The 26,639-nt window shown below is 39.4% G+C and overlaps 1 protein-coding gene across 1 annotated transcript; it reads left to right on the top strand.

Annotated features, from left to right (window-relative positions):
• Positions 1-12,644: 12,644 nt before the first annotated feature.
• On the top strand, positions 12,645-23,791 carry soul5 (heme-binding protein soul5). The gene is made up of 7 exons (XM_061982270.2): positions 12,645-12,711; positions 12,780-12,839; positions 17,681-17,762; positions 17,820-17,940; positions 21,252-21,388; positions 21,504-21,667; positions 23,511-23,791. Coding segments are annotated over exons 1-7 (684 nt in total). The 5' UTR covers positions 12,645-12,709; the 3' UTR covers positions 23,629-23,791.
• Positions 23,792-26,639: the final 2,848 nt, after the last annotated feature.

Genomic DNA, 26,639 nt, shown 5'->3' with positions numbered 1-26,639 from the left:
GAGACTGTGACTAAGGGTCCGGCTCCATGCGTTCTCCTCATGAGCTAAATTGAACTCTGTCTCTGATTGATTCCTTGCTTCTTGTCTGATTAATAGATGTCATCAGTGTTTGCACCTGACAGTAGCGACCAACTGTATTTAGTGACTGTGGTTTTCTGAAGTGTTCCTCAGCCCATGTGGTGATATCCTTTAGAGATTGATTTCTGTTTTTGATACATTGCCGTCTGAGGGATCGAACGTTCAATGTTGGTTTCCGGCCATGCCGCTTATGTGGAGTGATTTCTCCAGATTCTCTGAACCTTTTGATGATATTATGGACCGTAGATGTTGAAATCCCTAAATTTCTTGCAATTGCACTTTGAGAAATGTTGTTCTTAAACTGTTTGACTATTTGCTCACGCAGTTGTGGACAAAGGGGTGTACCTCACCCCATCCTTTCTTGTGAAAGACTGAGCATTTTTTTTGGGAAGCTGTTTTTATACCCAATCATGGCACCCACCTGTTCCCAATTAGCCTGCACACCTGTGGGATGATCCAAATAAGTGTTTGATGAGCATTCCTCAACTTTATCAGTATTTATTGCCACCTTTCCCAACTTCTTTGTCACGTGTTGCTGGCATCAAATTCTAAAGTTAATGCTTATTTGCAACAAACAAAAAAATGTTTATCGGTTTGAACATCAAATATGTTGTCTTTGTAGCATATTCAACTGAATATGGGTTGAAAATGACTTGCAAATCATTGTATTCCGTTTATATTTACATCTAACACAATTTCCCAACTCATATGGAAACGGGGTTTATATATATATATATATATATATATATATGTATATATATATATATATATATATATATATATACATATACATACATTTTATTTATATATATGCATACATACATAAATTACATTTGACAAATAGTTCACCAATACCAGATTATATAGAACATACTTTAGTACTGTAGTACATGGGAGCGTATCATAATACTACATATCATTTTAGAGGTGTACAAAGCAAGGGGAGTCGGGTGAAGCTCGAGAGGGAGTGTTCCTTTTGTCAGACACAAATAAAAAGGTGGGTGTGGGTAAACTTCTCAAATGTTGAGGTCTATTCAGAGTTTTACATTATGAACACGATGGGGAGCGTTCTTTACCTTACAGGTATTATGTAGGCAAGCTGTACGTACAGTACTGTTATTCTACTGCATTTATCCTGATTACAAGGTGTCCATAGCAATTATTTCTACTCTATTACTAGAGTAGTCATAGTGCAGCATTGTCATTTCTTTCAGCTTTTTACTTCAAGAGTAAAACGATACATGTGGAATCACGGTCAACTCTGTTCTTGTCCTATATCCACGTGAGCATGGTGTTTTGTAGTGGGAACAAGTTCTTGTCCTAGATCCACGTGAGCATGGTGTTTTGTAGTGGGAACAAGTTCTTGTCCTAGATCCACGTGAGCATGGTGTTTTGTAGTGGGAACAAGTTCTTGTCCTATATCCACGTGAGCATGGTGTTTTGTAGTGGGAACAAGTTCTTGTCCTATATCCACGTGAGCATGGTGTTTTGTAGTGGGAACAAGTTCTTGTCCTAGATCCACATGAGCATGGTGTTTTGTAGTGGGAACAAGTTCTTGTCCTACACTCTTAGAAATAAAAGTGCTAAGTAGAACCATATAAGGTTCTTTCGGCTCATCCTCATAGGAGAACCCTTTTTGGCTCCTTGTAGAACCTTTTTATAAAGGTTCCACCTGGAACCCTTTTGGAGGGTTCTACCTAGAACCCAACATGAAGGGTTATACCTAGAACTGTGTGTGTAAGGTTCCGCCCAGAACCCCCCATGAGAGGTTCTACAAAGAACCCACGCAGGGAGTTCCACTAAGAACCCTTTCATGTTTCAAGGGTTTCATCTAGAACCCACACAGGGAGTTCCACTAAGAACCCTTTCGTATTTCACGGGTTTCTTTAGAACCCACACAGGGAGTTCCACTAAGAACCCTTTCGTATTTCAAGGGTTTCATCTAGAACCCACACAGGGAGTTCCACTAAAAACCCTTTCTTCCAGTTAGAACCTCAGCCCTTGTAGAAGAACCCTTTTGGAACCCTTATATCTAAGAGTGTATATCCACGTGAGCATGGTGTTTTGTAGTGGTAACAAATTCTAGTCCTATATCCACGTGAGCATGGTGTTTTGTAGTGGGAACAAGTTCTTGTCCTATATCCACGTGAGCATGGTGTTTTGTAGTGGGAACAAGTTCTAGTCCTAGATCCACGTGAGCATGGTGTTTTGTAGTGGGAATAAGTTCTAGTCCTATATCCACGTGAGCATGGTGTTTTGTAGTGGGAACAAGTTCTAGTCCTATATCCACGTGAGCATGGTGTTTTGTAGTGGGAACAAGTTCTTGTCCTGTATCCATGTGAGCATGGTGTTTTGTAGTGGGAACAAGTTCTTGTCCTATATCCACGTGAGCATGGTGTTTTGTAGTGGGAACAAGTTCTTGTCCTATATCCACGTGAGCATGGTGTTTTGTAGTGGGAACAAGTTCTAGTCCTAGATCCACGTGAGCATGGTGTTTTGTAGTGGGAATAAGTTCTAGTCCTATATCTACGTGAGCATGGTGTTTTGTAGTGGGAACAAGTTCTTGTCCTAGATCCACGTGAGCATGGTGTTTTGTAGTGGGAACAAGTTCTTGTCCTATATCCACGTGAGCGTGGTGTTTTGTAGTGGGAACAAGTTCTAGTCCTAGATCCACGTGAGCATGGTGTTTTGTAGTGGGAACAAGTTCTAGTCCTATATCCACGTGAGCATGGTGTTTTGTAGTGGGAACAAGTTCTTGTCCTATATCCACGTGAGCATGGTGTTTTGTAGTGGGAACAAGTACTTGTCCTATATCCACGTGAGCATGGTGTTTTGTAGTGGGAACAAGTTCTAGTCCTATATCCACGTGAGCATGGTGTTTTGTAGTGGGAACAAGTACTTGTCCTAGATCCACGTGAGCATGGTGTTTTGTAGTGGGAACAAGTTCTAGTCCTATATCCACGTGAGCATGGTGTTTTGTAGTGGGAACAAGTTCTAGTCCTACACTCTTAGAGATAAAAGTGCTGTACCATATAAGGTTCTTTCGGCTCGTCCTCATAGGAGAACCCTTTTTGGCTCCTTGTAGAACCTTTTTATAAAGGTTCCACCTGGAACCCTTTTGGAGGGTTCTACCTAGAACCCAACATGAAGGGTTATACCTAGAACTGTGTGTGTAAGGTTCCGCCCAGAACCCCCCATGACAGGTTCTACAAAGAACCCACGCAGGGAGATCCACTAAGAACCCTTTCATGTTTCAAGGGTTTCATCTAGAACCCACACAGGGAGTTCCACTAAGAACCCTTTCGTATTTCAAGGGTTTCATCTAGAACCCACACAGGGAGTTCCACTAAGAACCCTTTCGTATTTCAAGGGTTTCATCTAGAACCCACACAGGGAGTTCCACTAAGAACCCTTTCGTATTTCAAGGGTTTCATTTGGAACCCACACAGGGAGTTCCACTAAGAACCCTTTCGTATTTCAAGGGTTTCATCTAGAACCCACGCAGGGAGTTCCACTAAAAACCCTTTCTTCGGGAAAGGGTTCCAGTTAGAACCTCAGCCCTTGTAGAAGAACCCTTTTGGAACCCTTATTTCTAAGAGTGTATATCCACGTGAGCATGGTGTTTTGTAGTGGGAACAAGTTCTTGTCCTATATCCACGTGAGCATGGTGTTTTGTAGTGGGAACAAGTTCTAGTCCTATATCCACGTGAGCATGGTGTTTTGTAGTGGGAACAAGTTCTAGTCCTATATCCACGTGAGCATGGTGTTTTGTAGTGGGAATAAGTTCTAGTCCTATATCCACGTGAGCATGGTGTTTTGTAGTGGGAACAAGTTCTTGGGACTTTCTGTTGTTTGGGGACAAACACAAGAAAGGTGCAAAGAAAGACATCAATTGTCTCTCTTACCTAATCTGATTTTGTTTGAAAATTAACTGAAAAGTTTTAATTTCAAATTATTATTATCAGCACAATTTGTTCATGATTTTATGTGTTGTGGTCAAAATGCTTTGGACAACATGCGACATACATGTGACACACGTAATATTTAGTAGACCCATGCTCAATGTTGGCCATACTATCTTTTGAGAAGATTTTTTAGTTGGCCATACTCACTTTTTATACAGGATTTTTCTTTTTCTTTAGACAAGATTTTTTTATTAGGCCATACTTTCTTTAGACGAGATTTTTTATTTGGCCAAAATATCTATAGACGAGATTTTTTATTTGGCCATACTTTCTTTAGACGAGATTTTTTAGTTGGCCATACTCTATACAATATTTTCTAGTTGGCCATACTCTCTATAGACAAGATTTTTTAGTTGGCAATACTATCTTTTGAGAAGATTTTTTAGTTGGCCATACTCTAAACAATATTTTTTAGTTGGCCATACTCTCTATAGACAAGCTTTTTTAGTTGGTCATACTCTCTTTATATGAGATTTTTTAGTTGGCCATACTCTCTCTAGACAAGATTTTTTAGTTGTTCATACTCTCTACAGACAAGCTTTTTTAGTTGGCCATACTCTCTTTAGACGAGATTTTTTATTTGGCCAAAATATCTTTAGACAAGATTTTTTATTTGGCCAAAATATCTTTAGACGAGATTTATTAGTTGGCCATACTATCTTTTGAGAAGATTTTTTAGTTGGCCATACTCTATACAATATTTTCTAGTTGGCCATACTTTCTTTAGACAAGATTTTTTTAGTTGGCCATACTCTCTTTATATGAGATTTTTTAGTTGGCAATACTATCTTTTGAGAAGATTTTTTAGTTGGCCATACTCTAAACAATATTTTTTAGTTGGCCATACTCTCTTTAGACAATATTTTTTAGTTGGCCATACTCTAAACAATATTTTTTAGTTGGCCATACTCTCTTTAGACAATATTTTTTAGTTGGCCATACTCTCTTTAGACGAGATTTTTTAGTTGGCCATACTCTCTTTAGACAAGATTTTTTAGTTGGCCATACTCTCTTTAGACGAGATTTTTTAGTTGGCCATACTCTCTTTAGACAATATTTTTTAGTTGTTCATACTCTCTTTAGACACTATTTTCTAGTTGGCCATACTCTCTTTACACAAGCTTTTTTAGTTGTCCATACTTTCTTTAGACGAGATTTTTTAGTTGGTCATACTCTCTTTAGACAAGATTTTTTAGTTGGTCATACTTTCTTTAGACGAGATTTTTTAGTTGGCCATACTTTCTTTAGACGAGATTTTTTAGTTGGCTATACTCTATTTAGATAAGTTTTTTTAGTTGGCCATACTCTCTTTAGACAATATTTTTTAGTTGGCCATACTCTCTTTATATGAGATTTTTTAGTTGGCCATACTGTCTTCTGAGAAGATTTTTTAGTTGGCCATACTCTCTTTAGACGAGATTTTTTAGTTGGCCATACTCTCTTTAGACGAGATTTTTTAGTTGGCCATACTTTCTTTAGACGAGATTTTTTAGTTGGCCATACTTTCTTTATATGAGATTTTTTAGTTGGCCATACTCTCTTTAGACAAGATTTTTTAGTTGTTCATACTCTCTTTAGACGAGATTTTTTTAGTTGGCCATACTCTCTTTAGACGAGATTTTTTAGTTGGTCATACTCTCTTTAGACAAGCTTTTTTAGTTGGCCATACTTTCTTTAGACGAGATTTTTTATTTGGCCAAAATATCTTTAGACGAGATTTATTAGTTGGCCATACTATCTTTTGAGAAGATTTTTTAGTTGGCCATACTCTATACAATATTTTCTAGTTGGCCATACTTTCTTTAGACAAGATTTTTTTAGTTGGCCATACTCTCTTTATATGAGATTTTTTAGTTGGCAATACTATCTTTTGAGAAGATTTTTTAGTTGGCCATACTCTAAAGAATATTTTTTAGTTGGCCATACTCTCTTTAGACAATATTTTTTAGTTGGCCATACTCTCTTTAGACGAGATTTTTTTAGTTGGCCATACTCTCTTTAGACAATATTTTTTAGTTGGCCATACTCTCTTTAGACGAGATTTTTTTAGTTGGCCATACTTTCTTTAGACGAGATTTTTTAGTTGGCCATACTCTCTTTAGACAAGATTTTTTAGTTGTTCATACTCTCTTTAGACAAGCTTTTTTAGTTGGCCATACTTTCTTTAGACAAGATTTTTTATTTGGCCAAAATATCTTTAGACGAGATTTTTTAGTTGGCCATACTCTCTTTTGAGAAGATTTTTTAGTTGGCCATACTCTATACAATATTTTCTAGTTGGCCATACTCTCTTTAGACAAGATTTTTTTAGTTGGCCATACTCTCTTTAGACAATATTTTCTAGTTGGCCATACTCTCTTTAGACAAGATTTTTTAGTTGGCGATACTCTCTACAATATTTTTTTCCATACTCTCTATAGACAAGATTTTTTAGTTGGCCATACTCTCTTTAGATAATATTTTTTAGTTGGCCATACTCTAGACAATATTTTTAGTTGGCCATACTCTCTTTAGACAAGATTTTTTAGTTGTTCATACTCTCTTTAGACAATATGTTTTAGTTGGCCATACTCTCTTTAGACAAGATTTTTTTAGTTGGCCATACTCTCTTTAGACAAGATTTTTTAGTAGGCCATACTTTCTTTAGACGAGATTTTTTAGTTGGCCATACTCTTTATATGAGATTTTTTAGTTGGCCATACTCTCTTTAGACAATATTTTTTAGTTGGCCATACTCTCTTTATATAAGATTTTTTAGTTGGCCATACTCTATACAATATTTTTTAGTTGGCCATACTCTCTTTAGACGAGATTTTTTAGTTAGCCATACTATCTTTTGAGAACATTTTTTAGTTGGCCATACTCTCTTTAGACGAGATTTTTTAGTTGGCCATACTCTCTTTAGACGAGATTTTTTAGTTGGCCATACTCTCTTTAGACGAGATTTTTTAGTTGGCCATACTATCTTTTGAGAAGATTTTTTAGTTGGCCATACTCTCTTTAGATGAGATTTTTTAGTTGGCCATAATCTCTTTAGACAAGATTTTTTAGTTGGCCATAATCTCTTTAGACAAGATTTTTTTAGTTGGCCATACTCTCTTTTGAGAAGATTTTTAGTTGGTCATACTCTCTTTAGACAAGCTTTTTTAGTTGGCCATAATCTCTTTAGACAAGATTTTTTAGTTGGCCATAATCTCTTTAGACAAGATTTTTTTAGTTGGCCATACTCTCTTTTGAGAAGATTTTTAGTTGGTCATACTCTCTTTAGACAAGCTTTTTTAGTTGGCCATAATCTAGACAACATTTTTAGCGGTAGAAAATGGATGGATGGATATACAAGATTTTTTAGTTGGCCATACTCTATACAATATTTTTTTGTTGGCCATACTCTCTTTAGGCAAGATTTTTTAGTTGGCCATACTCTCTTTATATGAGATTTTTTAGTTGGCCATACTCTCTTTAGACAAGATTTTTTAGTTGGCCATACTCTCTTTATATGAGATTTTTTAGTTGGCCATACTCTCTTTAGACAAGATTTTTTTAGTTGGCCATACTCTCTTTATATGAGATTTTTTAGTTGGCCATACTCTCTTTAGACAAGATTTTTTAGTTGGCCATACTCTCTTTATATGAGATTTTTTAGTTGGCCATACTCTCTTTAGACAAGATTTTTTTAGTTGGCCATACTCTCTTTAGACGAGATGTTTTAGTTGGCCATACTCTCTTTAGACAAGATTTTTTAGTTGGCCATAATCTAGACAACATTTTTAGTTGGCCATACTCTCTTTAGATAAGATTAGATAAAATTAGATTAGATAAAATGCCATACTTTCTTTAGACGAGATTTTTTTAGTTGGCCATAATGTCTTTAGATAACATTTTTTAGTTGGCCATACTATCTTTAGGCAAGATTTTTTAGTTGGTCATACTCTCTTTAGACAAGATTTTTTAGTTGGCCATAATGTCTTTAGATAAGATTATTTAGTTAGCCATGCTCTATACAAGATTTTTTAGTTAGCCATACTCTATACAAGATTTTTTAGTTGGCTACACTCTCTTTAGACAAGCTTTTTTAGTTGGCCATAATGTATTTAGACAAGATTTTTTTAGTTGGTCATACTCTCTTTTGAGAAGATTTTTTAGTTGGTCATACTCTCTTTAGACAAGATTTTTTAGTTGGCCATAATCTAGACAATATTTTTAGTTGGCCATACTCTCTTTAGATAAGATTTTTTAGTTTGCCATACTCTCTTTAGACACGATTTTTTTAGTTGGCCATACTCTCTTTAGACAAGATTTTTTTAGTTGGCCATACTCTCTTTAGACAAGATTTTTTAGTAGGCCATACTTTCTTTAGACGAGATTTTTTAGTTGGCCATACTCTCTTTATATAAGATTTTTTAGTTGGCCATACTCTATACAATATTTTTTAGTTGGCCATACTCTCTTTAGACGAGATTTTTTAGTTAGCCATACTATCTTTTGAGAACATTTTTTAGTTGGCCATACTCTCTTTAGACGAGATTTTTTAGTTGGCCATACTCTCTTTAGACGAGATTTTTTAGTTGGCCATACTATCTTTTGAGAAGATTTTTTAGTTGGCCATACTCTCTTTAGATGAGATTTTTTAGTTGGCCATAATCTCTTTAGACAAGATTTTTTAGTTGGCCATAATCTCTTTAGACAAGATTTTTTTAGTTGGCCATACTCTCTTTTGAGAAGATTTTTAGTTGGTCATACTCTCTTTAGACAAGCTTTTTTAGTTGGCCATAATCTAGACAACATTTTTAGCGGTAGAAAATGGATGGATGGATATACAAGATTTTTTAGTTGGCCATACTCTATACAATATTTTTTTGTTGGCCATACTCTATACAATATTTTTTAGTTGGCCATACTCTCTTTAGACAAGATTTTTTAGTTGGCCATACTCTCTTTAGACAAGATTTTTTAGTTGGCCATACTCTCTTTAGACAAGATTTTTTAGTTGGCCATACTCTCTTTAGATAATATTTTTTAGTTGGCCATACTCTAGACAATATTTTTAGTTGGCCATACTCTCTTTAGACAAGATTTTTTAGTTGTTCATACTCTCTTTAGACAATATGTTTTAGTTGGCCATACTCTCTTTAGACAAGATTTTTTTAGTTGGCCATACTCTCTTTAGACAAGATTTTTTAGTAGGCCATACTTTCTTTAGACGAGATTTTTTAGTTGGCCATACTCTTTATATGAGATTTTTTAGTTGGCCATACTCTCTTTAGACAATATTTTTTAGTTGGCCATACTCTCTTTATATAAGATTTTTTAGTTGGCCATACTCTATACAATATTTTTTAGTTGGCCATACTCTCTTTAGACGAGATTTTTTAGTTAGCCATACTATCTTTTGAGAACATTTTTTAGTTGGCCATACTCTCTTTAGACGAGATTTTTTAGTTGGCCATACTCTCTTTAGACGAGATTTTTTAGTTGGCCATACTATCTTTTGAGAAGATTTTTTAGTTGGCCATACTCTCTTTAGATGAGATTTTTTAGTTGGCCATAATCTCTTTAGACAAGATTTTTTAGTTGGCCATAATCTCTTTAGACAAGATTTTTTAGTTGGCCATAATCTCTTTAGACAAGATTTTTTAGTTGGCCATAATCTCTTTAGACAAGATTTTTTTAGTTGGCCATACTCTCTTTTGAGAAGATTTTTAGTTGGTCATACTCTCTTTAGACAAGCTTTTTTAGTTGGCCATAATCTAGACAACATTTTTAGCGGTAGAAAATGGATGGATGGATATACAAGATTTTTTAGTTGGCCATACTCTATACAATATTTTTTTGTTGGCCATACTCTCTTTAGACAAGATTTTTTAGTTGGCCATACTCTCTTTAGACAAGATTTTTTAGTTGGCCATACTCTCTTTATATGAGATTTTTTAGTTGGCCATACTCTCTTTAGACAAGATTTTTTAGTTGGCCATACTATCTTTATATGAGATTTTTTAGTTGGCCATACTCTCTTTAGACAAGATTTTTTAGTTGGCCATAATCTAGACAACATTTTTAGTTGGCCATACTCTCTTTAGATAAGATTAGATAAGATTAGATTAGATAAAATGCCATACTTTCTTTAGACGAGATTTTTTTAGTTGGTCATACTCTCTTTAGACAAGATTTTTTAGTTGGCCATAATGTCTTTAGATAAGATTATTTAGTTAGCCATGCTCTATACAAGATTTTTTAGTTAGCCATACTCTATACAAGATTTTTTAGTTGGCTATACTCTCTTTAGACAAGCTTTTTTAGTTGGCCATAATGTCTTTAGACAAGATTTTTTTAGTTGGTCATACTCTCTTTTGAGAAGATTTTTTAGTTGGTCATACTCTCTTTAGACAAGATTTTTTAGTTGGCCATATTTTTAGTTGGCCATACTCTCTTTAGATAAGATTTTTTAGTTTGCCATACTTTCTTTAGACAAGATTTTTTAGTTGGCCATAATGTCTTTAGATAAGATTTTTTAGTTGGCCATACTCTCTTTTGAGAAGATTTTTTAGTTGGCCATACTCTCTTTATATGAGATTTTTTAGTTGGCCATACTCTCTTTAGACAAGATTTTTTAGTTGGCCATACTCTCTTTAGACAATATTTTTTAGTTGGCCATACTCTATACAAGATTTTTTAGTTGGCCATACTCTATACAATATTTTTTAGTTGGCCATACTCTCTTTAGACAAGATTTTTTAGACAAGATTTTTTAGTTGGCCATACTTTCTTTCGATAAGATTTTTCAGTTGTCCATACTCTCTTTAAACAAGTTTTTTTAGTTGGCCATACTCTCTTTAGACAAGATTTTTTAGTTGTTCATACTCTCTATAGACAATATTTTTTAGTTGGCCATACTCTCTTTAGACAAGATTTTTTGGTTATTCATACACTCTATAGACAAGATTTTTTAGTTGGCCATACTCTCTTTAGACAAGATTTTTTAGTTGGCCATACTCTCTTTAGACGAGATTTTTTAGTTGGCCATACTTTCTTTAGATAAGATTTTTTAGTTGGCCATACTTTCTTTAGACGAGATTTTTTAGTTGGCCATAATGCCTCTAGATAAGATTATTTAGTTAGCCATACTCTATACAAGATTTTTTAGTTGGCCATACTCTCTTTAGACCAAATTTTTTTAGTTGGCCATACTTTCTTTAGACAAGATTTTTTAGTTGTTCATACTCTCTTTAGACGAGATTTTTTAGTTGGCCATACTTTCTTTATATGAGATTTTTTACTTGGCCATACTCTCTTTAGACAAGATTTTTTAGTTGTTCATACTCTCTATAGACAATATTTTTTAGTTGGCCATACTCTCTTTAGACAAGATTTTTTGGTTATTCATACACTCTATAGACAAGATTTTTTAGTTGGCCATACTCTCTTTAGACAAGATTTTTTTAGTTGGCCATACTCTCTTTAGACGAGATTTTTTAGTTGGCCATACTTTCTTTAGATAAGATTTTTTAGTTGGCCATACTTTCTTTAGACGAGATTTTTTAGTTGGCCATAATGCCTCTAGATAAGATTATTTAGTTAGCCATACTCTATACAAGATTTTTTAGTTGGCCATACTCTCTTTAGACCAAATTTTTTAGTTGGCCATACTTTCTTTAGACAAGATTTTTTAGTTGTTCATACTCTCTTTAGACGAGATTTTTTAGTTGGCCATACTTTCTTTATATGAGATTTTTTACTTGGCCATACTCTCTTTAGACAAGATTTTTTAGTTGGCCATACTCTTTAGACAAGATTGTTTTAGTTGGCCATACTCTCTTTAGACAAGATTTTTTAGTTGTTCATACTCTCTATAGACAATATTTTTTAGTTGGCCATACTCTCTTTAGACAAGTTTTTTTAGTTGGCCATACTTTCTTTTGACAAGATGTTTTAGTTGGCCATACTTTCTTCAATATTGCTACTGTACATCCTGCTTACTACCCTACAAACATGTTTTGCTTGTTAGCAGACATCATTTTTAACCAATAGTGCTAAAAATGTTACACACATGGTCTTATCACCCTTAAGGTGATCCTCATCTACGATAAAATGTGAAGTGAAGTGAATTATATTTATATAGCGCTTTTCTCTAGTGACTCAAAGCGCTTTTACATAGTGAACCCCAATATCGAAGTTACATTTAACCCTTGTGTGGGGTTCAGGGTGGAGTGATGGAGTGCAATGGAGTGTTTTGCAGAGCACATTGAGCTGTGTGAGAAATTTCTAGTCATTCTGACTGATAAAAGTGCCACCGTGTGCTGTATTTATCAGGAAAAAAACACACTTAAACTCTTATATACCATAAAAATGTTATAGTGCTATAGGCGTAATAAATGTTGCACAATGGCAGTCATTACCAAATCACAGCTTATGTTTTATACATTTGGACCAGATCACCTTTCACCTACAAAAGAGGAACCAAATGTATAGGGTTTAAGTAAATGTAATGCTTGTATGGTGTTGTATTACATCTTGCGTCACATCTGTTTGTGTTGCTTTGTTTCCCTTCACTTGTATTGTCTGAGACTTTTTAGGGAGTGGCTACTTTTCCTTTTATAACGGGACTTGGAATAAATAGCGGCCTTGCACCGCACCGAGACTCACACTGCAGCCGACCATCTTTTGTCGCAATGTGAGTACGCCTGTATTCTTATACACAACTTGGATGTTCTAACTTTGTACAATTGTTTTGTTTTTAAGGTTTCTCCTTGCAGGACTTGTTGGCTTTCTGCTGGCTCTCAGAGCTGAGGCTGAATATGGGTAAGACACTTTAAAGCCCGTCTGTGTTGTCATATGCAATACCGACGGTACTAAATATGACTGTCAATGTGGTTTGTACATGAATTTTGACCTTAGCACTCCACCCCGTCAAAATCAGCACTGAAAGCTAATCCGCAAAACAGCTGAAAACTACAAAGAAATTGTTGCAAAAAAAAAAAAAAAAAGGTAAAAAACGTGCAACAATTAAATTAAAAATACCTTTCCTCCCATCATTACACTCACAAATTAACACAAAGCATTTCTATATCCAAAGTTTAGCTTCTATGTTGGAGTCATCGTAGCTTGTGGAAGAGCAAAGGTTCAAGATAAAGTACATTAAATCCCCTTTAAAAAATGATATTTTTGGTCATTGTGTCATAATTATAAACCATATTGAAAAATAAGTTGCATCTTTAGAAAGCTCTAATCAATACCTTTAATTTGAGGTATGTTGCGTTTTGGACCAGTTGTTCCTCCCAGGGAATTCAAGTCACAATTCGCTCCCAAGCTCTTTACGACACTTAAAGCTGAGTTGAAAAACCACCAGAGACAGAATAGGTATTTTGTTGTATATTTTCAAAGCTTTGCAAATATACTTTTTGAGACCAGTCTAACCATAGAACATTCTATTGCGCCCCCCAAAATTGTCTGTCTTCCCAACGCCAAAAAACCCTCTTTCCCTCCCCCTCCCTAGCCATAATACATGCACAACGTCTCTCTAGTCATAATACATTCCAAAGAACTCAAGGTTAACACACACAGTTTACTTGCTAAATAAAGAAAAGAAAATGAAATGGAAAACACAAGCTGTTTTCAAATATGACTATGAAAGAAAATAAGTAACACTAAAATTCGGATATATGTAAATATCTGCCTCCGACAGGTACTACTCAATGGGGTTGGTTGCACATAAAATTTTTAAGCGAACTATCGCTAACTTAGATTTTTTTGACGATATTCTTAAAGCAATGTGTCACGAATCGGTGTCTGCAAGAAGGCCCTAACTTCCGAACGTGAGAGCATTTTATCCCGCCATCTTTTTTTTCCTAGCTTGTAAACTTTGTTTTGTTTTGTAGTTATTGATAGCAATTCGGCAAAGTTTAGCTACCGTATTTTCCGCACCATAAGGCGCCCTGGGTTATAAGCCGCGCCTTCAATGAACGGCATATTTCAAAACTTTGTCCACCTATAAGCCGCCCCGTGTTGTAAGCCGCATCTAACTGCGCTAAAGGAATGTAAAAAAAACAGTCAAATAGGTCAGTCAAACTTTAATAATATATTAAAACCAGCGTGATGTGGGCGCGCATGGAATCGTATATCAACATGGACAGAGCTGCGTGAAAAAAGCCACCCGGCCTCTTCGCGTAAACTTAAACTTCCCTTAACCACTCGCTCACCTTTTCTTCATCCATCCCTTCGAGTTAGCTTTTATGATGACGCCGGCTGGAAAGGTCTCTTTTGGCAAGGTCTTCCTTTTGAATATCACCATGGGTGGAAGTTTCTGGCCATTAGCATGGCAAGCTAGAACCACAGTGAAGGATGACTTCTCATTCCCTGTGGTGCGAATATTCACCGTACGTGCTCCCGTTGTATCCACAGTGCGGTTCACAGGAATATCAGTTGCTGTGAAATAGTAATCCGTGTGCGGATGGAGAGATTGCGTCTTTTCATGAACCGGATCCCTGTCGCTTAGTAGGAGCCATTTTGTGGTCTTTACAGATGTAAACACACAAAGGAAATGAAACGTACGGTAATATCCGCGCGCTTTTTTTTCTTCTACGCGGGCGGGTGGTTGCTTACAGTAGAAGAAGAAGCGCTTCCTGTTCTATGGGGGCGGGTGCTTACCTTGGCGGTTGCTTGCGTAGAAGAAGAAGCGCTTCCTGTTCTACCGGGAAAAAAGATGGCGGCTGTTTACCGTAGTTACGAGACCGAAACTTTATGAAAATGAATCTTAATATTAATCCATATATAAAGCGCACCGGGTTATAAGGCGCACTGTCAGCTTTTGAGAAAATGTGTGGTTTTTAGGTGCGCCTTATAGTGCGGAAAATACGGTACTAACGTTAACTATTATTGAACGTACAGACAATTGTGACAACAGCACAGCCACAAAATGTCGATCACTTCTCTGAGACTGCTTTTGTGTAAGTAAACGCTAGGGATGTGAATCTTTCAACAACTTATGATTCAATGATATTTTCAGGGTGATTCGGAATCGATTCTCGATTCACAATCTATACTCTTTTAGAAACTAATGTAATTATTTATTACTACATTTGAGTTGATATTATTGGCGTTAATATTATCTTTTAATATTGTTATTACTATTAATAAAATGATAATTACAGTGCAGTCATGATCTTTGTCAGTACTATATTGCAACTGTTTATTTTACAAAATGTTTGTTATGAACATTGGAACCATATTTGTAGATACCGTATCTGCTGATCGCACCCTTGCACCAAACACAAACTATGTCCAAACATTTAATAAAAGTGAAATAAACTATTGCTGGACAGGATAGGCTTGAAAAGGAGGGGGGGAAATGGCGCCAATTCCTACTACATTCCTCTATTAACGGCAGTAATAATAAGAGCAATAAGGGTGGAAATGGCTTAAAAAAACGTTCTTCTAAAAATATACGCAGAATCATAATGAATAGGAATCACGATTTGGAAATTGAGAACAAAAAAATGTATGCAGTTTTATTTGTAATTGTGAAAAATATAGACTTTTATTTGATTTTTTCTCTAGTGGCTCTCTGGAGCATTTTCAAAAAAAGGACTGAAAATGGAAAAAGATGGGGGGAAAATAATGTTTTTGTTTCTTTGGACAAACACGACACAAACCTTCCTAATTGTTAGAAAGCCCACTGTTTAATATGTTTGTGTGTACGCTTCACTGATGAGACTATTTGGTGAAAATTTTGTCCTACTAATTTTGGCGGTTCTTGAACTCACCATAGTGTGACAGTTTGTTTACATGTAAAAATTTTCATTTTGTCAACCAAAAGTTTTATACTGTGCGTGAATGCACAAAAGGTGAACTTTGTTGATGTTGTTGACTTGTTGGAGTGCTAATCAGGCATATTTGGTCAGTGCATGACTGCAAGCTAATCAATGCTAACATGCTATTTAGACTAGCTGTAGGTACATATTCAATCAACTAGATGAGTAGATGAGATCCGCCCGGAGTTCCTTAAGGCTCTGGATGCTGTGGGTCTGTCTTGGTTGACAAGACTCTGCAGCATCGCGTGGACATCGGGGGCGGTACCTCTGGATTGGCAGACCGGGGTGGTGGTTCCTCTCTTTAAGAAGGGGAACCGGAGGGTGTGTTCTAACTATCGTGGGATCACACTCCTCAGCCTTCCCGGTAAGGTCTATTCAGGTGTACTGGAGAGGAGGCTACGCCGGATAGTCGAACCTCGGATTCAGGAGGAACAGTGTGGTTTTCGTCCTGGTCGTGGAACTGTGGACCAGCTCTATACTCTCGGCAGGGTCTTTGAGGGTGCATGGGAGTTTGCCCAACCAGTCTACATGTGTTTTGTGGACTTGGAGAAGGCATTCGACCGTGTCCCTCGGGAAGTTCTGTGGGGAGTGCTCAGAGAGTATGGGGTATCGGACTGTCTGATTGTGGCAGTCCGCTCCCTGTATGATCAGTGCCAGAGCTTGGTCTGCATTGCCGGTAGTAAGTCGGACACGTTTCCAGTGAGGGTTGGACTCCGCCAAGGCTGCCCTTTGTCACCGATTCGGTTCATAACTTTTATGGACAGAATTTCTAGGCGCAGTCAAGGTGTTGAGGGGATCTGGTTTGGTGGCTGCAGGATTAGGTCTCTGCTTTTTGCAGATGATGTGGTCCTGATGGTTTCATCTGGCCAGGATCTTCAGCTCTCACTGGATCGGTTCGCAGCTGAGTGTGAAGCGACTGGGATGAGAATCAGCACCTCCAAGTCCGAGTCCATGGTTCTCGCCCGGAAAAGGGTCGGGTGCCATCTCCGGGTTGGGGAGGAGATCTTGCCCCAAGTGGAGGAGTTCAAGTACCTCGGAGTCTTGTTCACGAGTGAGGGAAGAGTGGATCGTGAGATCGACAGGCGGATCGGTGCGGCGTCTTCAGTAATGCGGACGCTGTATCGATCCGTTGTCGTGAAGAAGGAGCTGAGCCGGAAGGCAAAGCTCTCAATTTACCGGTCGAACTACGTTCCCATCCTCACCTATGGTCATGAGCTTTGGGTTATGACCAAAAGGACAAGATCACGGGTACAAGCGGCCGAAATGAGTTTCCTCCGCCGGGTGGCGGGGCTCTCCCTTAGAAATAGGGTGAGAAGCTCTGCCATCCGGGAGGAGCTCAAAGTAAAGCCGCTGCTCCTCCACATCGAGAGGAGCCAGTTGAGGTGGTTCGGGCATCTGGTCAGGATGCCACCCGAACGCCTCCCTAGGGAGGTGTTTAGGGCACGTCCGACCGGTAGGAGGCCGCGGGGAAGACTATGTCTCCTGGCTGGCCTGGGAACGCCTCGGGGTCCCACAGGAAGAGCTGGACGAAGTGGCTGGGGAGAGGGAAGTCTGGGCTTCCCTGCTTAGGCTGCTGCACCCGCGACCCGACCTCGGATAAGCGGAAGAAGATGGATGGATGGATGGACAGTTTTGTTTTTTAATGATTTCTGCTAATGGTTTGCCTCCGGATTTTATCAACGCAAAAAATGTGCCTTGGCTCAAAAAAGGTTGAAAAACACTGCACTGGAGAAACAAGCGGTAGCAAACAGACTGAATGGATGACTGTTGAATATGAGACGAGTCTGGGAATATTCCGTTGCAATTCAGCAAACGGGTGTGGTCTTTTCACAGAGAGTACTCTGAGATGTCGTACTGTACCGAGACAGAAGAATGTCTGATGTTCGACCTGGTCTGCGAGACTCCACACTACCAGGTGAGTGTTGAACACACCCGCAGATAGAAGACATTGACTTACTGTCACGTCTCTCAGGTCCGCCACTACAAGGCCATGAAGTGGGTGACCACCACAGAGAGCTCCTTCCTAATGGAATTTGCCACCATGAAGGCATTCAAGCGTCTCTACAAATACATCGACGGTGAAAATGAGAACGGTGCGAGCGTTACACGACTACACCTTGCACGGGCTTTTGACTTTCATTTGAAAAAGGGAACTTATTTTGTGACATGACCTCGATAGATGGTGAAGGCACACCTGATGGCTTTCAGAGCAGTCTTTGTGCAGAGACAATGTTTTTGTACATTTCCTTTCATCTCCAGGACAAAAGATTGAAATGACCGCACCTTTGAAAAAATTATTTTAGGTAAAATGTTAGCCTTTTTCGCTTATACATTTCAGTTTCTTCTATGAAAATAAGTTTTGGGGATAATAGATGATGTAATATCTTACCTTAAATTTAAAAAAAATTAAAAATCACATCTATTATAACAAAATCTTATCTGACTGGACGAAACTAAAACATACACTATTGCCAGAGGGATTTGGTCACCCATCCAAATGATGAACCAGGTGTCCTAATCACTTGGCCCGGCCACAGGTGTATAAAATCAAGCACTTAGGCATGGAGATTGTTTCTACAAACATTTGTGAAAGAATGGGCCGCTCTCAGTGATTTCCAGCGTGGAACTGTGTTGCGTCTGCCCAGCATTCCCTCTCAGGGAATTAAAGTCACTAGTCAATCCCAAATTCTTTCAGATGACATATATGCTGAGTAAGAAGGACCATCAAGACAGAATAGGAATATTATCAAGTTTTACTGAAGCTTCAGGAGACCAGCCCAGACCAATAGATTCATACCGGCTTCTCGAATTGGTCTAACATTCAAATGGAAAGAAACTACTTCTTGAATCGGAAAGTAGTAGTAGTCCCCCAGAAAGGAATGCCTCTCCCTTCCCCAACACTGATAAGATAAGGAGGGGGGTGTATCCTTTTCGCATTCCAATGTCTAAAACACTACACAGACCTCTGTAGACAAAGAGAAACTGGTATATAGAGTATACATTGAAAAGTACTAGATCCTCCAAACATGACTATGAATAAAGAAATAACTCTTAAACATAAATAAATAAATGGGTTATACTTGTATAGCGCTTTTCTACCTTCAAGGTACTCAAAGCGCTTTGACAGTATTTCTACATTCACCCATTCACACACACATTCACACACTGATGGCGGGAGCTGCCATGCAAGGCACTAACCAGCACCCATCAGGAGCAAGGGTGAAGTGTCTTGCCCAAGGACACAACGGACGTGACTAGGATGGTAGAAGGTGGGGATTGAACCCCAGTAACCAGCAACCCTCCGATTGCTGGCACGGCCACTCTACCAACTTCGCCACGCCAGCATTCTCCACAACTGGCATAAATAATAATAATAATAATAATGGATTAGATTTTATATGGCGCTTTTCTATTACTAGATACTCAAAGCGCTCGCAGAGAAGTGGGAACCCAACATTCATTCACACCTTGTGGTGGTAAGCTACATTTGTAGCCACAGCTGCCCTGGGGTAGACGGACAGTCATAGGATGCCACCTGTGCAACAAATCCAGTCGTGAAATTTTCCCGTTCCTAAATATTCCAAAGTCAACTGTCGGCTTTATTATAAGAAAATGGAAGAGTTTGGGAACAACAGCAACTCAGCCACCAAATGGTAGGCCACGTAAACTGACAGAGCGGCGTCAGCGGATGTCTTTGCACTGTCAGTTGCTACAGAGCTCCAAACTTCATGTGACCTTCCAATTAGCCCACGTACAGTACGCAGAGGGCTTCATGGAATGGGTTTCCATGGCCGTGCAGCTGTATCTAAACCATACATCACCAAGTCCAATGCAAAGCGTGGGATGCAGTGGTGTAAAGCACGTCGCCACTGGACTCTAGAGCAGTGGAGACACCTTCTCTGGACTGATGAATCACACTTTTCCATCTGGAAATCTGATGGAACAGTCTGGGTTTGGAGGTTGCCAGGAGAACGCTACATTTTGGACTGCATTGTGCTGAGTGTGAAATTTGGTGGAGGAGGAATTATGGTGTGGAGTTGTTTTTCCAGAAGTTAGTCCCATTGAAAGACACAATGTTTTTGTACACTTTCTTTCATCTTGTTGCGTTTTGGACCAGTTGTTCCTCCCAGGGAATTCAAAGTCACAAGTCGCTCCCAAGCTCTTTACGACACTTAAAGCTGAGTTGAAAAACCACCAGAGACAGAATAGGTATTTTGTAATATATTTGCAAAGCTTTGCATATATACATTGAGACCAGTCCAACATAGAACATTCAATTGCGTCGCCAAGATGGTCTGCCCCCCCGAAAAACCCTCTCCCCTCTTAAGTCCCTGGCAGCAGGGCCGGCCCGTGGCATAGGCCGTATAGGCAAATGCTAAGGGCGCCGTCCATAAGGGGGCGCCACGCCAGTGACACAAATGTTGGAGAAAAAAAAAAGAAAAAAAAAGTTGGTACTATTATTTCTAAATACAAAAAATAATCCCACGTTAATTAAAATGCAAAGTAAAGCCTATTTAATAGAAATATTATTTGTTACAACATTACACCCCCCGCACGGTGCGCCCCCTCCCTTCCCGTATCATGACTCTTTTTGGACGTCACCACATCAAAAAATCAACACAAGATGTCAAAACGGCCAAAACTGTCAGGTGCCCAGGGAAGAAAAAAAGAGAAAAGAAGAGGAGGAGAAACGAGAAAAGACAGAGGTAGCAGGTAGGTAACGTTAGCCTACATGAAATTATTTGTCTGTTACAGAATGTGATAGTAACCTGGCTTTTTAGCATTAAGCTAATGTTACATGATTCGGCAATTGCTAATCAATAAATAGCTAGTTCTGTTTTAACGTCGGGTTAATATTGTGGAGGGGGCTAAATTGTTATGGAAAATAATAATGTAACGTTAGGTAATTACAGTACTCCCACCTTACATTCCTCAGGGACATTTGTGTTAGATCTTTTAAGCAGGTGTTTTTTGTTTACATTGTTATTGCCTTCTGGTTAGCTAATGTTTGCCCTGCAGGTAATAGTCACTTTTCCACCCCTTTATATATTAGGTATAGTTGTAAGTAAAAAAAAAAAAGGTCAAAGACAAAGCTATTCGGGTTCTTGTGAGTATATACACTTCACTGCCGATGTGGAAGGGCGCCACCTAAAATCTTGCCTAGGGCGCCAGATTGGTTAGGGCCGGGCCTGCCTGGCAGTCATGTCTCTCTAGCCAAAACAAATGCTTATTATCTCTCTCTCTAACATTCCTCACTTCAAGGTTAAGCACACAGTTTTGCAGACAACCCAAAGACCACATTTGGAAGAAAACCACTAGCTCTTTTGTAATATGAAAATGAAATCAAAAGAAGTAACACTTAAATTCGGATATATGTAAAATATCTGCCTCCGACAATCTCCAGGACAAAAGATTGAAATGACCGCACCTGTGATTGTCAAGATGGTTGACAAGAAGTTTTGGGAAATGGGCGAATACACGGTGAGCTTCCTGCTGCCCATGGAACATCAGGCCAATCCTCCCAGACCCAAGGACAGCAAGGTGAGCGGAACGGTCCTAGAAACAAAAACCGTCTATTTTCAAACGGATGCTTTTTAGTTTCTCTCAACAAATTCTATTGCAAATGGAATGAAATAATGACATGTTGGCCCCGCAGGTGGTGTTCTATAATTCAGAAGACACCAACATGTACGTGAGCAGCTACGGAGGCTGGATGACTTCGGTGTGTGACTACAACGAAGCTTACAAACTGAAGAAGTACCTGATGTCAGATGGCGCTTACTTCAAAAAGGACTGCCACTACGGGGCCGCGTATAACAGGTTACTATTTCTTGACATCGCATTTCAAATAACGAGGATTGTCAGGTTCAAACACCGATGACGCCTATCAAACAGACGAGAAGCAAGGAATCATGCAGAGACAGAGTTCAATTTGGCTCAATGAGGAGACTGTATTCTAGTTACAGATCCAAACTAGGTTCTAAAAGTCCTATGGTCATGAGCTTTGGGTTATGACCGAAAGGACAAGATCACGGGTACAAGCGGCCCAAATGAGTTTCCTCCGCCGGGTGGCGGGGCTCTCCCTTAGAGATAGGGTGAGAAGCTCTGTCATCCGGGGGGAGCTCAAAGTAAATTTGGGAGGTCCCTGGTTACATCACTCAAGCTGTCGCTGAGTGAAGGGGGTTATCTGGACAACTCCAGTTAGACACAATATATGATTACGGTATACAAAAATGCAAATGTGTTGACGCTGGTGCTATCGCCTTGTCTCTGCTTTGTCTGCGTCACGGCGATGTTCGGCCTTGGCAGTCAAACTGAAGCATAAAGTTGTGTGATAATATATACATGATTATTCCAACAGGATGGATTATATATCGATTTTATATATAGTCGATTCAGGAGGAACAGTGTGGTTTTCGTCCTGGTCGTGGAACTGTGGACCGGCTCTATACTCTCGGCAGGGTCCTTGAGGGTGCATGGGAGTTTGCCCAACCAGTCTACATGTGTTTTGTGGACTTGGAGAAGGCATTCGACCGTGTCCCTCGGGAAGTCCTGTGGGGAGTGCTCAGAGAGTATGGGGTATCGGACTGTCTGATTGTGGCAGTCCGCTACCTGTATGATCAGTGCCAGAGCTTGGTCCGCATTTCCGGCAATAAGTCGGACCCGTTTCCAGTGAGGGTTGGAGTCCGCCAAGGCTGCCCTTTGTCACCGATTCTGTTCATAACTTTTATGGACAGAATTTCTAGGCGCAGTCAAGGCGTTGAGGGGATCCGGTTTGGTGGCTGCGGGATTAGGTCTCTGCTTTTTGCAAATGATGTGGTCCTGATGGCTTCATCTGGCCAGGATCTTCAGCTCTCACTGGATCGGTTCGCAGCCGAGTGTGAAGCGACTGGGATGTGGATCAGCACCTCCAAGTCCGAGTCCATGGTTCTCGCCCGGAAAAGGGTGGAGTGCCATCTCCGCGTTGGGGAGGAGATCTTGCCCCAAGTGGAGGAGTTCAAGTACCTCGGAGTCTTGTTCACGAGTGAGGGAAGAGTGGATCGTGAGATCGACAGGCGGATCGGTGCGGCGTCTTCAGTAATGCGGACGCTGTATTGATCCGTTGTGGTGAAGAAGGAGCTGAGCCGGAAGGCAAAGCTCTCAATTTACCGGTCGATCTATGTTCCCATCCTCACCTATGGTCATGAGCTTTGGGTTATGACCGAAAGGACAAGATCACGGGTACAAGCGGCCAAAATGAGTTTCCTCCGCCGGGTGGCGGGGCTCTCCCTTAGAGATAGGGTGAGAAGCTCTGTCATCCAGGAGGAGCTCAAAGTAAAGCCGCTGCTCCTCCACATGGAGAGGAGCCAGATGAGGTGGTTCGGGCATCTGGTCAGGATGCCACCCGAACGCCTCCCTAGGGAGGTGTTTAGGGCATGTCCGACCGGTAGGAGGCTGCGGGGAAGACCCAGGACACGTTGGGAAGACTATGTCTCCCGGCTGGCCTGGGAACGCCTCGGGGTCCCACAGGAAGAGCTGGACGAAGTGGCTGGGGAGAGGGAAGTCTGGGCTTCCCTGCTTAGGCTGCTGCCCCCGCGACCCGACCTCGGATAAGCGGAAGAAGATGGATGGATGAGATGGATTATATATGGACTGAATTTGTGTGTGTGTTGTCAACCCGCAGCCCCATGACTTTGTGGAATAGACACAACGAGGTGTGGTTCCCCGCCATGGGGGATCCGGTGTGTTCCAGCAGCGAGGAAATGGAGACTCCTTACCCGACCCGAATGGGACCGGCATGAAGCCCCGCTGACGTCATCACACAACAACGCAGGAAAAAAAGGCGCGCTGTCCCTTTAAGACGTCGTAGGATAATATGAAGGGATCACATTTTTTAGCACTATGTTTGAAAAGGAAAGTTCAAAGTTGTTCTCCAATTCATTCAATAAAGTACGAGTAGCTTGCAATGACTTCACAATTAAAGTCTATAAATCTGTCATTAAGGGACTTAAACACATGTCAATTATTTTATCAAATGTGGCACCTTGTCCAGGGTGTACGCTGCCTTCCGCCTGAATGCAGCTGGGATAGGCTCCAGCCACCCCCCGTACCCTAAAAGGGACAAGAGATAGAAAATGGATGGATTGTTTGTGTAGGTAAATTACATTTTTTAATTTACAGTAATGTGTGTGGCAGCTCAATCACCAGAATTTTACAGTAAAATAGAGTGTGAATATCCATCCACCCATTTTCTACCGCTTGTCCCTTACGGGGAGTTGCAGGTGGTGCAGGAGCCTACCATTTTACTGTAAGATTTATGGTAAAATTCTGCCATTTTTTTTACTGCAAAATCCACAGATTTTATTTTTTCTTACAGTGTAGGTCAAATATACATTTACTAATGCAGCTGGGATAGGCTCCAGCACCCCCCGTACCACGAAAGGGACAAGCGGTAGAAAATTAATGGATTATTTGTGTCGGTAAATAAAAAATTTTAATTTACAGTAATGTGTGAAAACAGCAACCATATTTTTTTATGCAAAAAAACAAAAAACTGGCAGCTCAATCAGCAAAAGTTTACAGTAAAATAGAGTGTGACCAACCATCCATCCATTTTCTACCGCTTGTCCCTTATGGGGTCATGGGCCGTGCTGGAGCCTACCATTTTACTGTAAAATTCTGCCATTTTTTTGACTGCAAAATCCACAGATTTTATTTTTTCTTACAGTGTATAGGTCAAATATACATTTACTAATGCAGCTGGGATAGGCTCCAGCACCCCCGCGACCCTGAAAGGGACAAGCGGTAGAAAATGGATGGATTGTTTGTGTAGTTAAATTAAATTTTTAAATTTACAGTAATGTGTGAAAACAGCAACTATATTTTTTTATGCAAAAAAACAAACAAAAAACTGGCAGCTCAATCAGCAAAATTTTACAGTAAAATAGAGTGTGACCAACCATCCATCCATTTTCTACCGCTTGTCCCTTATGGGGTCGTGGGGTGGTGCTGGAGCCTACCATTTTACCGTAAATTTTATGGTAAAATTCTGCCTTTTTTTTTTACTGTAAAATCCACCGATTTTTTTTTTCTTACAGTGTAGGTCAAATATACATTTACTAATGCAGCTGGGATAGGCTCCAGCACCCGCGCGTCCCCGAAAGGGACAAGCGGTAGAAAATGGATGGATTGTTTGTGTAGGTAAATTACATTTTTAAATTTACAGTAATGTGTGAAAACAGCAACCATATTTTTTATGCAAAAAAACAAAAAACTGGCAGCTCAATTACCAGAATTTTACAGTAAAATAGAGTGTGACCAACCATCTATCCATTTTCTACCGCTTGTCCCTTGGGGTCATTGGGTGGTGCTGGAGCCTACCATTTTACTGTAAATTTTATGGTAAAATTCTGCCTTTTTTTTTACTGCAAAATCCAGATTTTATTTTTTCTTACAGTGTAGGTCAAATATACATTTACTAATGCAGCTGGGATAGGCTCCAGCACCTCCGCCACCCCAAGAGGGACAAACGGTAGAAAATGGATGGATTGTTTGTGTCGGTAAATTAATTTTTTTTTTTAATTTACAGTAATGTGTCGAAACAGCAACCATATTTTTTATGCAAAAAAAACAAAAAACTGGCAGTACAATCACCAACATTTTGTGACCAACCATCTATCCATTTTCTACCTCTTGTCCCTTGGGGTCGTGGGGTGGTGCTGGAGCCTACCATTTTACCGTACATTTTATAGTAAAATTCTGCCTTTTTTTTACTGTAAAATCCACCGATTTTTTTTTTTTCTTACAGTGTAGGTCAAATATACATTTACTAATGCAGCTGGGATAGGCTCCAGCACCCACGCGTCCCCGAAAGGGACAAGCGGTAGAAAATGGATGGATTGTTTGTGTAGGTAAATAAATTTTTTAGATTTACAGTAATGTGTGAAAACAGCAACCATATTTTTTATGCAAAAAAACAAAAAAAAATGGCAGTATAATCAACATTTGACAGTAAAATAGAGTGTGACCAACCCTCAATCCATTTTCTACCGCTTGTCCCTTATGGGGTCGTGGGGTGGTGCTGGAGCCTACCATTTTACCGTAAATTTTATAGTAAAATTCTGCCTTTTTTTTTTTACTGTAAAATCCACCGATTTTTTTTTTCTTACAGTGTAGGGCAAATATACATTTACTAATGCAGCTGGGATAGGCTCCAGCACCCCTTACGTCCCCGAAAGAGACAAGCGGTAGAAAATGGATGAATTGTTTGTGTCGGTAAATTAATTTTTTAATTTACAGTAATGTGTGAAAACAGCAACCATATTTTTAATGCAAAAAAAACCCAAAAAACTGGCAGTACAATCGCCAACATTTTGTGACCAACCATCTATCCATTTTCTACCTCTTGTCCCTTGGGGTCGCGAGCAGTGCTGGAGCCTACCATTTTACCGTAAATTTTATGGTAAAATTCAGCCTTTTCTGTTACCGCAAAATCCACAGATTTAATTTTTTCTTACAGCCTATCCCAGGGGTGCTGGGATAGGCTCCAGCACCCCTTACGTCCCCGAAAGGGACAAGCGGTAGAAAATGGATGGATTGTTTGTGTAGATAAATTAAAAATTTCTAATTTACAGTAATGTGTGAAAACAGCAACCATATTTTTTATGCAACAAAACTAACAAAAAACTGGCAGCTCAATCAGCAACATTTTACTGTAAAATAGAGTGTGACCAACCATCCATCCATTTTCTACCGCTTGTCCCTTATGGGGTCGTGGGGTGGTGCTGGAGCCTACCATTTTACTGTAAATTTT

This window comes from Nerophis lumbriciformis, linkage group LG24, assembly GCF_033978685.3.
Source record: "Nerophis lumbriciformis linkage group LG24, RoL_Nlum_v2.1, whole genome shotgun sequence".
In the NCBI taxonomy this organism is placed as follows: domain Eukaryota; kingdom Metazoa; phylum Chordata; class Actinopteri; order Syngnathiformes; family Syngnathidae; genus Nerophis; species Nerophis lumbriciformis.
This window is presented reverse-complemented; position numbering and strand designations above follow the sequence as displayed.

Excerpts from the sequence above, each read along its gene's own strand:
- soul5 (XM_061982270.2), top strand. Across the intron at positions 17,763-17,819 it reads GCGAGACTCCACACTACCAG|GTCCGCCACTACAAGGCCAT; the intron begins GTGAGTGTTGAA and ends CACGTCTCTCAG. Across the intron at positions 17,941-21,251 it reads CGACGGTGAAAATGAGAACG|GACAAAAGATTGAAATGACC; the intron begins GTGCGAGCGTTA and ends GACAATCTCCAG.